General features: G+C 35.5%; 1 protein-coding gene across 1 annotated transcript in view; it reads left to right on the forward strand.

Moving 5' to 3' along the window:
* DCC (deleted in colorectal carcinoma) overlaps positions 1-11,859 on the forward strand; it is a 1,585,944-nt gene that overhangs the window by 1,138,961 nt on the left and 435,124 nt on the right. Inside the window, exon 12 of the mRNA XM_006837499.1 lies at positions 5,158-5,207. Within this exon, the coding sequence (XP_006837562.1) occupies positions 5,158-5,207 (50 nt within the window). The remainder of the gene's footprint in view (positions 1-5,157; positions 5,208-11,859) is intronic.

Below are 11,859 nucleotides of genomic sequence, written 5' to 3' on the forward strand. Positions count from 1 at the left end.
GTGCATGGGGTCGCTATGAGTCGGTTCCGACTCAATGGCACCTGACAACAACAACAACAATGCCTAGGATATCGATGATTATGTGTTCCACTTCTTTTTTGAAAGTTCCCAATTTTCCTAGATTTCATACTTCATACATTCCATATTAATGGATGTTTTCTTCTGCTTCTCTTCATTTTGAATTGTTCCCCATCAGGAAATGAAGGTTCTGAGGGCTGTAATCCATTCATTCCATCATGTGCAATCTACTTTGAGGAGGCAGCTCTTCCCCAGTTGTATTTTGAGTGCCTTCCAATCTGACTGGCTCTTCTGATGATATGCTGGTACTTTTCATCATGTTTCAATATTCAATATTCTGGTGCTGACAGAGTTCCACTGCTATTCATAAGGTTTTCAGTGACTGAATATTTGGAACTAGTCCACCTTTCCTTCTTCCTTGTCTGACTTCATCTGGAAGCTCAGCTGAAACCTGTCCACCATGGGTGACCCTGCTGGTATTTAAAATACTGGTGATGTAGCTTCCAGAATCTCTGCAACATGCAAGCCACCAGAGTATGACAAACTGATAGATGAGTGGTAGAGAATTAATCATACTTGAGAGAAAACTGTACAAATGTCTGCATGTATAGTAATTCTATTGCCATTTGTCCTATTTGTGGGGCTAATTTAATATATGATTGTATCAAAATGAGTCTATGTTATGAGAACATCATTTTCTTACCACGTCAAAGTAATTTTTATCATAAAATGTATGTTAGGGCAATAGGAAAATTGAATAAAAATGAAAATGAAAACAAATTTATTAGACTTAATTATTTTCAGTGGGAACTTTCTCCAGAAAAAGAAACACCTTTTTTTGCTGAGATGTTTATAAAGAAAATACTTTTTTTTTTTTTTAACCCAGATGAGCTGCTATCTCTTTTGTAACTCTGCTTAATTGTTTTACTAGACAGAAATACTGTAGCTTATTCATTTACTCCATTTGGTCTACTACCTAAGTCAACTAATTTAAACCATGGGGATTTTAGAGCATAAAATCTCAGAAGTCTGATATTTACCATATTATTTAACCAGCTTTGCTATTTTGTTCCAAAACACTATCTCTAGTGTTAACTAGTTCCTTCATAAATTTATCAATGAATTATTAGTCATGAATATCCATTCTATCTTGTCCTTTGTCCCCAAACAATTGCTCCTAATTTCATAAACAAAATACCTATGGGAAGGTGTTTCTTATGAGTATTCATTTAGGGTTTACTATGGAAACCATGTTGTAAACACTTTGCATTATTAATCTTTTACCTCCACAACACTTTCATTTTCCCCATTTTATAGTTGACACCACAGAGTGTGAAAGAGGTTGCAAAGGTAGAAATAATCAGAGCATGTTCATGTAAGGTAGTAAATAAACAAGTGGGATTCAGTGTAGAAACACATGTCCTTTATTAGTTCCATAAGCAAAAAAAAAAAGTGTAATTAAATATTAATTATTTTAATGCACAAATTGTGAATACATGGCAGCACCCATTTGCTAAGGGGAGAAATTTAGGTGCGTGTATGTATGGGGATTCATTTAGAAATTATGGAGACCTTAATATACTAGACAGAATGCCTCATCACCTTGTGTTTCAAATCAGCATGTGCCACCATATTGAGGGGAGTTTCCAGACCAAACACCTCTGATTGGCCTTAATGAACCTATTGTAAATGATAAATTGCTTGACATTTTGAAGAGAAAAGTGATGAACTACATTCTTTCCTTCTGCCTCTTGAGACAATGAGACCTCTTGGGATGTCAAATATAGAAAAGCCACAAAAGATACGGATTCCCCAAGTTCCACGAAGCATTTTGCTTTCTATTTTTCTTTAAATAATATGGAAATCGGTTGTGAGAAGACACAAGTAGGGATAGGTAACTAAAATTTCTGTAGAAAAAATCATCTTCCTTTCCTTGCTGACTTTGTATAAAACTAGCATGCTATCAATGGGAAGAAAAAGAAACATATGATAAATAGATAGAAACAATATACCAGCACTTCATTATAATAATCTTTGGAGTCATATTATATAAACTTTTGATTTCTAATGCAAACAACTTTCCTCATGCTTCAAAACTTGTTATAGTTCCCAAATGGAGAGCATTGCATGTATATTTGTTCTGTGTGCCAGTGTAATCATGACTTTCTGCAAATGAGGATTAAGTATCATTTATAATCTTAAATTTAAGTGACAGTGATGATTACATATCACCTAGAAGAGCACCTAGAATAAAATATGATAAATAAAAGTTACCTTCTTTTCCTTCGAAATTCAATTACCTACCATAAATTGAGTTAGTGTCATGGAAATTTTGTTTTGATATTATTTAATTGGCTAAAAAGGGAGTTTGATATATTTATAAAAATGATATGGCATGTAAGTATCACAGTGTATTGTTAAATATTAATTGGAGCAATTTTTCTATGTTTAAGGATTTATTATCTTAATATTAAGACATTATTCCCACACCTTGTTTTTAAAGGATATGGTTCATAAATTTTTGAAATTATATTATCTAAAGCCTGATATTTTTTAGTATGTGTTTATATGAGTTTTTAGTGCTTTTCAGAATATTATGAATATGATGTTGTTGTTAAGTGTAGTTAATTTGGTTCCACCTTATAACACCTTGTACAGGGGGTTCCGAGTAATGGAGTGGCAGGTTATGTGCTGACCACAAGATCAGCAATATGAATCTACCAGTCATTCTTTAGGAGAAAGATGGAGCGTTCTGCACCCATAAAGACTCACAGCCTCAATCATTAGAAGTCAGAACCACTTGATAACAAAAAACAATAACAACAGGTGGCACTGTAGGATAAGCAGAAGACAGCTAACCTCAAGGTCAGCAGTTCAAATGCACCAGGCATTCCTTAAAAACCATATATAGACGTAGTTACGAATCAGGCAGCGAACCGCAAGGTCAGCAGTTCGAAACTACCAGCTGTTCCACAAGAGAAAGATGAGGCTTTCTGCTCCCGTAAAAATTTACAGCCTAGGAAACCCTGTACAGGGTCGCTCTGAGTCGGAACTGACTCCACGGCACATGACAACAACAATAGGGTAAAATGGCGCATAACAATAACTATAGATAGATAGATACAGACAGAAAGAAAGACAGAGGCAGAGAGGCCTGCTGTGGTGCTGTGGGTTAATGTGCTGGATTGCAAAATCGGTATAAACCATAAGCGTGGTGGTTCTAGCTCACCAGACGATCCTTGGAAACCCTATACAGGGCATTATGAGTTGAAACTGACTTGACGGCACTTAACAACAATAAGAAAATATATATGTTATGCCTCAGTTTCAAAGATAAAATTGTAGTGATAAATGACTTGTAACCAAAACCCTGAATATGAAAGTTGTTTTAAATAGTATTTTAACCTTTGTAGTTATTAATGAACAGACTCAGTCAAAAAAGATTTACTGAGTCTGTACTATGTCCCAGACACACATAAATATTGGGATTCAACAACAAAATAGGCAAAAATCCCTGTCCTTATAGAGATTGAATTTTATATTTACTAGGAAAAGCATAATGTACATGAAAATTAAATACTATTTTATTTGCTAAATTATGGAAACTTTGTGAAAGAGTACTCTTATGTAATTTACAAAAAAAGAAACCTCAGTTGACCTTTCCATCTCAAGCTACCTTAGCTACAAGTGTTGTCAACACTAAGTAAAAGTTCAACATCAAAACACGATAAATGGTTAGCATTCTATTCATGTCCAGAAAGGTGTAGGAGCATTTAAGTAAATATTAATTGAATCATTCTATCATTCAGTCAGTAAATAATGATTGAATATCAGTTTGGAGAAAATAAAAACAAGTCAGACATATAACATAGGTTCACAGAGACTCCTTTTAAAAACATAATTATCAGAGTAAATACAGGGTAAAATAGAAGAACTGTCCTAGGGAAACATGCATCTAATCTAAGATGAAAGGAAAAAGTGGCCTTTAAATTCTTCAAGCCTGAGAATTTCTTTTCTATTAAAGATATCAATTTCCATGAAAAGTTTAGGTATTATTACTCTTTAATACTATGCAGATTGATGCATTCGGTATTTATTGACTACTACTCCTGTCCCAAAAGTAGGACAGGAAACTTTAGTTTGCTTATAATTCATCCTAGGTATCTAGAATAATGCCTGGTATATAACAGTCATTCAGCAAATCATTGTCTGTGAGTTACTCACAAATTAGATTATGTACTTTTGAGTATAGTAAGTATTCATCACAAAAATTCAGAATCATTTATGTTCTTCCTTCTGCCATGAAGAAGTAGAATAATCAAAATGCAAGAAAAAGGTAGGAAGTGTCTAAATAATCTATCGGGAGGAGAGAGGTGGGATGGAGATGATGCTCCTCCTTTGTTAACAGAATCAACTGACCAAATGCTATTTTGTAACCTGCATTTATCTATGAAACAAAGGTTTAATTACATACCACTAAAAGTTAGCGAAGTAGTTACGAATTGGGCTGCGAACCTCAAGGTCGGCGGTTTGAAACTACCAGCTGTTCCGTGGGAGAAAGATGAGGCTTTCTGCTCTGCTCCTGTAAAGATTTACAGCTTTGGAAACCCTGTGCAGGATCAATATGAGTCGGAACCGACTCCATGGTACTTAACAAAAACAACAACAAAAACTGGAATATATGTCAAACTATTCTTTTCCTTCTTGCTTTTCAAGAGATAGTCAAGATTGTATTAAAGGGATTAAGCAGCTTGAGGGACCATTAGAATTTTCTATTTCTTCCATAAAAATCATGCAGATCCTGAAATATCTTAAGCCTTTAGAAGCATGCTAAGAAATCCCCTGTGTGTTTTTTATTGGTTTATCTGGGGAGTCTATCACAAGGAAGCTGTAATTCAGTGGCAGTATTTGGTGTCACGGCAGGCAGTCTCTTTCCTTGCTGTTAATGGAGTCTCCCCAGATAGGTAACTGGATGCCAAGTGATTTTTCATGTCTTCAAATGAATTTTGAAATACCACTGGATTAACTTACATAATAATTATTAAACTATAAACTGAGAAAAGACACTGTTTCTTTTTAAAAGAAGATCTGAATTTCTGTTTCATTATTGTGACAGTAACAATGTTTTATTATTTCTAGTGCCTAATGCTCCACCACAGAATGTCTCCTTGGAAGTGGTTAATTCAAGGGTAAGTCAACCAAGTCTTCTCTACTTCATAACCTAGTCATGAGCAAATTCCACCTCTCATCCACTATGTTGGGCACAGAATGGCCATCTCAATGTGAAGAAATTATCCAGATCAGCACAGGAAGTGTCAAAAATCCCACATCCTTTCCCATCAGACTTATATCAATTAAGTGAGGTTCTGTTTACTTCTAGTATACTGCTGTTATGAATGTTATAAAGATTGAAGGATATCCCATCAGCAAACAAAGAGGTCTATTGTATCTACACTCACCAGTATATTACTCTAGCTAAGTCCTAATGAGGGCAACTGGCTGTAGAAAGAAATAAAACGATTGAAAGAGGTGGGATAGAGAAAGACTTTGTTTCCTGTCCGTGTAATTAGAATTGAATATGTCATCATCGTTTATATTTTCCCTTAGAAAGAGAGACATTGAGGATCCTTCTTGAGGTGCAATAAGATTGTATTTGTGAAGTACTGTTGCTCAAAGATTGATGTTTTCCTGACTTGAAAAGCTGGTATAGCTTTCAATCAATCTTAATTTAGGCAATGTAGAGCATAAGATGGAGTCCTGGTATGGCAATGGGGGTTAAGGTGCTGGACAGCAAAGTTGGTTTGAACTGCAAAGTCAGTGGTTCAAGGTTACCAACAGCTCCTCAGAAACCCTATACAGGGTTGCTATGGGTCGGAACCGACTCCACGGCACTTAACAACTACAACAACATAGCATAAGATAAGGCGCCTAATGCCAGAAGTTTGTAATTTATTTCAAGTATATTTTACAGCTGCAAATAAGCCACAGCTATGTTGTAGGATAAAACAATTAAGGGCTGACCTTGACCCTGGTCATCACTTATTGTGTGCAAATGGAGAAATCATTTTACTATTCCTGGGCCTTAGTTTATTTACTTCCCAAGTGAGGGGATTGGTCCAGATGACTTCGAAGATTCGGGAGACATTAGAGAAACTATATGGGGTTCAGAGAAAGTTAGACCTTGGTTTTTAATCATTACTCCCTCCTTTAATAATTTCATGTAGTTTTAGAAAGTGTTCACTTCACCAAACCTCAGTTTCCACATTCACATAGTGTGAGTGTTGACGTATACCTTACTGAGCTCTCATGAGGGGAAAGTAATATACAGAGTGGACCTAACCTGGTGTCAAAAATTGTTATCACTCAATGTGCAACTCCTTGCAGATGCAAAAAGCTGCAAGAAAGCCATACTTGGTTATTTGATCAGCTTTGCTTCTATGGAATAAAGTTATCTTTTGGAGATAGTGACATGTCTCCTAAAGTTGTTACCTTCTTATATTTCTAGGTATTATATTGCATAGAAATTAGTCTAAATTTTTTTTTTAATTGAAGGGATGAAAAGTAAGTGAATTATGGAGGAGAAAAAAATAAATAAAAAGAAAGATAGTCAGAAGAAACTATTACCCTTAAAAAGATAGACATTTTTATTGCCAATAACATTAAATGTTTTATAGATGTGCCACTCACATGAAGAAATTATTAGTGCAAAGTCAAGCATATTTCACAACTATTGTATGTTATTAATGAATGAAATTTGAAAAAGAAATTGTGTTTTCTTCTGTTTTAATGACTCATTTTTATCATGCAGAATTTAGAAATGGATGCATAAGCAATAGTGCATATGTTCACATCTTTTAAAAAAGTATTCTAGCAAAGGATAACTGTTTTCTTCGGATCTATGAATGAGGCATTGTTTAATGACACTGGATGTTACTGTATTTGAATACAATTTATAATTTTTCTGAAGAGAGAATTCCTAGGTTGCAAAATTGATGTTTTAACTGATTCCTATATATGTTTATACACAAATATCACAATCTAGATTCTTGTGTAATATGCAGTTATTCCAGAATCTAAGTACAAACTTTCCTGCTTCTATCCTATTGTAGATTATCCCTGGAATACTTAACTTGTTCACATGCTTCTCAGAGTGCATAGAGATGTCCCCAAGCAGAAAAACCTCTCCCTGCACCCCTGTTTCTTCCTTTCTCTGTTATCCTATTTTTTAGTTTTTAAAGGAATTATGAATTATTATTCTGGAATTGTTCCTAAGAGTCAAGGAATTGGATGTTCAGACATGCACTTTTCCATATCCAATGTATTGATGTAGAAAAAGGCAAAAATTATCTTTTATTTTGAAAAAGGAAAATATCTCAAATGAATTAATATTTACTTCTGGTGATTACCATTTCATGGAACAAAAACAATTTAAAGAGAAACATGGTGTTTGAATACATATTGTATTCATTTAGACTAAGAGCACTGTAATAACTTTTAGGCAATTTATTTTACTTCATGATTTTCTTTAACATGCAAGAAACAAAAACCCTTGTTTTGAAAACATATTTTATATAATATTGGCAATTATAGAATAGATATGAATATTTTATTGTCATTTAATAAATGTAGCTTGGTGGTGCTGGTGGTTTTGCAGAAAGCTGGTTAAGGTATCTGCATATGGAACTGAAATGTCCTTAACCAAAGTAGTTGCCACCAAGTTGATGCTAAATCATGGTAGCCACACATGTGTCAGAGTAGAGCTGTGCGCCAAGTGCTGATTATTCAGAAATAGAGAACAAGTAAATGAGCTATTTGTACCAAACAGGGTTTCCCAGAGGTCCTTGTACAGCATAAAATGAACAATTACAGGTATCTGTTAGAGTTATGCCAACTTATTAGCCAACCAGACTCAAAAATCATATTTGTTTGAGAGTATTCCAGCAGAGAAGTCCTTGTTCATTCAGACAAAAAAGCAGGGACTTAAGACAGGGAGAAGGGTTTACTACGCTGTTGTTAGCAACCCTATACACAACAAAGACTCATACAGCTGCTATGCACAACAGAAACACTACAAGGTCCTGAACCATCCTCACAAATGTTGTATCTGAGCCTAGTGTTGCTGTCACTGTGCCAATTCATCTCTTTGGGGGTCTGCCTCTTTTCAACTGATTCCATTTCGCCAAACATAGTGTCTTTCTTCTTCTCCTTCTGATAGCATATCTGAAATATGAGAGACAAAGTCTCATCATCCTGGCTTTCACGGTGCATTCTGGCTGCACCTCCTCTAAGACAGTTTTGTTGATTCTTCTGGCAGTCTATGTTATTTTCAATATTCTTCACCAACACCATGATTCAAATGCATCCATTTTTCTAAGGCGTTCCTTATTCATTGTCCAACTTTTGCATGCATCTGAGGCAGTTGAAAACACCATGGCTTGGGTTAGGTGCACCTTAGTTTCTCAAACTGACATTTTTGCTCTTGAACACTATACAGAGTTTTTTTGCAACAGATTTGCCAAATGCACGATACCATTTGATTTCTTGACCACTGATTCCATGTTTACTATATTGTTATTAAACTGCAGTACAGTGGAGAATATTAATTAAGCTGCTATTGCAGAATAGGCAGCATCCGTACTTCAAACTAACTGAGTGTGCCATTTTGTTTTAGAAGAAAGACTTGACTTATAGATATTTAATTTTGGGTCATAATGGTCATGATAAGGTGGTTAATTATTACAGTAGAATTTCTTTATCAGCAGTATTTGCAAGGAAAAAGAAAACAATGGTTTGCAATGTGGTTTTATAAATGTGACCAATTTATTAAGAAAATGTTTTATAAAGATAATTTTCTAATAGATTTCCTTTAGAATTCAATTATTATTCGAACAAATAAATATTTTCGGTTAATTGCTGATTAATTTGTACATGTTGATAGGATGTAAATAGCTCATGTTGGCACTCGACTAGTTTTCTATATTCTATTCCAAAATGTCTGGTAATAAGAACATTTAGAATATGCTGGAATTCAAGGCACTAGAGTTCCTTTATTAGCTCTTTGAGAACTTAGCAAACCACTCCAGTCAATTGCCTGTGTCACTTGCTCACTCAACATTCGCATTTTCCTACCATGTATCCTGGAATCCTGGTATGGCACTGTAGGAAAAACACTGGATGTCTAACCACAAGGTTGGCAGTTTAAACCTGCTCACTGCTCCTCAGAAACTCTATACAGGGTTGCTATGAGTTGGAACCAACTTGATGACACTCAATGTATCAAATATAATATGAGGTATATGACCTTTATTCATGGAGCTGGCGATTTAATGTCAATGGTGATGAAACCATGTGGGCAGAGACAGTGAGAATGGAGATGCAATGTAAAGTATGTAACCATCATCAGCGAACTGTACAAAAATTGTTGATTGTGTGTATGTTTTCTTGTATGTATTTCATCAAAACAGGACAAAGCAAAAAACCTAACATTTACTCTAAATCTAACCACAATTAATCTCTTGGAACACTTCAAAATTAGCATTATTTTCTCATTGATGAACATGAGAGGATTGGAGACATAATCTCAACATATCTTGCTTCTTCAAACAGCTAGCACATTGTATTTCCTTTTATACCTTTCTCAAGCATCTTTTCTTCATGGAATCAGAGAAATGGCAGATGTAAATTGATTAAAGTATACTGGACTCCCCTCCCCAGGACAGACACTTTACAATATTTAACAAAGTATACTAGAGTTACCTCCCCAATATAGGTGTTTAATAGTACAGAGTACTATAGGGTGATTCAAGAAATGAATTACTCAACATGAGTAAAAATAAATAAAAGCCAGTGTATCATAAGGCTTGGATCAATCCATTATTTAAAAGCAGAATGGTAGCTTTTCCCATTTTATCATCCTACACCTCTCTATTATTGAAATCCTTATCCCTGAACACCAGATGCATCTATGGGGATGCCATTTGGTACATTCCTAGGAGCAGGTACACACAGTTAACATTCTCAGCCCAGTAGTTTATGTGTCTCCTTCACTGCAGCAGTAGAAAAAGTGACTAGATCTTCCTGTATCTTGAAGGGCCGCATTCCCCGGAGTTTCTAATTTGACATGCTTAAACAACTTGAAAATTATCTCAGCAATCATGCCATTCCCTTTACCCAGAAACTACCCAAAGGGAGAATTAAAACAGCAATTTCCAAATCCCAAAAACAAACTGATCATTTTGGTCCCAGATGTTTTGCTCTTGTCTTTTGACAGTACAGAGGAAATCTAACTCATGTATCATTGGGTAATGGTAAAAGGACATACTAATGAAGCTGTGCTTTGGGCATATTGGGTTTTCATTGAGGTCCATGGAACTGTTTCCCTCCCTTCCCCTGTCCTCCCTCCCACTTTTCTCCCTCTTTTCTCCCTCTTTTCCTGTCTCTGAGTTAGTGACAACTCTCTCACCAATAGAAGCTGAAAGCAGAGTGAGACATTTGCATATGACTCCCACTTGTTAGGCAGTGTGAAAAAAAATGTGAAGAGTGGGGAAAGGGGGGATAAAATGAAGGAATAAAAGTGAAGCACTAATGTGAGTCATGCTATCAATCTGAAGCTCTGCTGCATTTTCTTTGGAATTGGAGTCCTCTTGATTGTGCAAAGGGAACTTGAGTTCACAAGCACTGTTCACACAGGTGCTCTTGGTTGGTTGGTTGGTAGATTGGTTGGTTATATGCCATGGAGTCAGTTCTCACTCATAGCGACCCTGTATAGGGTTTCAGAGGCTGTAAATCTTTACAGAAGCAGAAACACTCATCTCTCTCCCATGAAACAGCTGGTAGTTTTAAAATGCTGACCTTGAGGATATCAGACCAACTTTTAACCACTATGCTACCAGAGCTCCTTACAGATGCTCTAGAGTGATTTTTATAGGCATCACTTGCTTCCTGTGAATATTGACTAACCTCCCGTATTTTGTCTACGGACATAGGTCTCAGATAGTCTTTTTTATGTTATTTCTGAATCATGCTGAATCCTTTGTAAAATACGTGTTGGCCACTAAGCCTATTTTGGAGCCAGTACTGAGCTCTCCCCTCATCAATGTAATATGTTTCTGAAATGGATTTAATGTAGAAAAAAGAGACAGATGGGAGAACTAAGGTGATTGACTCTATTTAAAAGTAAACTAGAAACCGGTAACCAGTATTTGTTTATTGCTAGATAATCCAAATACAATAGTGCTTACTCTCACAAACTTCTCACTGATGTTTGTACTCGATCACCATAGTTTTGCTTCAACCTGGTCCACTTAACAATCAATTGAATTCAACTAGTTTTTGGTCTCTAGTATTTCTTTTATTCATTAACCCTTGCACTAACTCATTACATGACTGACTTCAAGCACATATGGTGGTCAGTGACCTATGATTGAAACAGAGATGAGCAGAGTATTGAGTGTGGCACAATTATCAATGGGACCATGTCTGACCTGAAAGTTCATACATACATACTGTATTGGTCTAGAATTTATAGAATCTATTTTAAGCCTGGATATGACTGTTTATACTGAAATAAAATCACACAGCATGTAGTAATTAGTGAAAGTCTCTCAAGAATAAAACTGTGTTTTGTTAATAAATAGAGAAGGCTCCATCTTCAGATTCTTTCTTGTGTTTGCTATCCTACTTTTGAGGAGTGAGAAAAACCAGTCCATGGAAACATTTTTAATTGACTTTTTACTTCGTCTTAATTGAGAAATAAGCACATAAAAATTTATATCTTCACTGAGCTGATGAATCAGACTGATGAAGAATTTAGGCAGATGTGTTCATTGACCAGGGTGAAGT

The sequence above is a fragment of the Chrysochloris asiatica genome, unplaced genomic scaffold, assembly GCF_000296735.1.
Source record: "Chrysochloris asiatica unplaced genomic scaffold, ChrAsi1.0 scaffold00021, whole genome shotgun sequence".
In the NCBI taxonomy this organism is placed as follows: Eukaryota; Metazoa; Chordata; class Mammalia; order Afrosoricida; family Chrysochloridae; genus Chrysochloris; species Chrysochloris asiatica.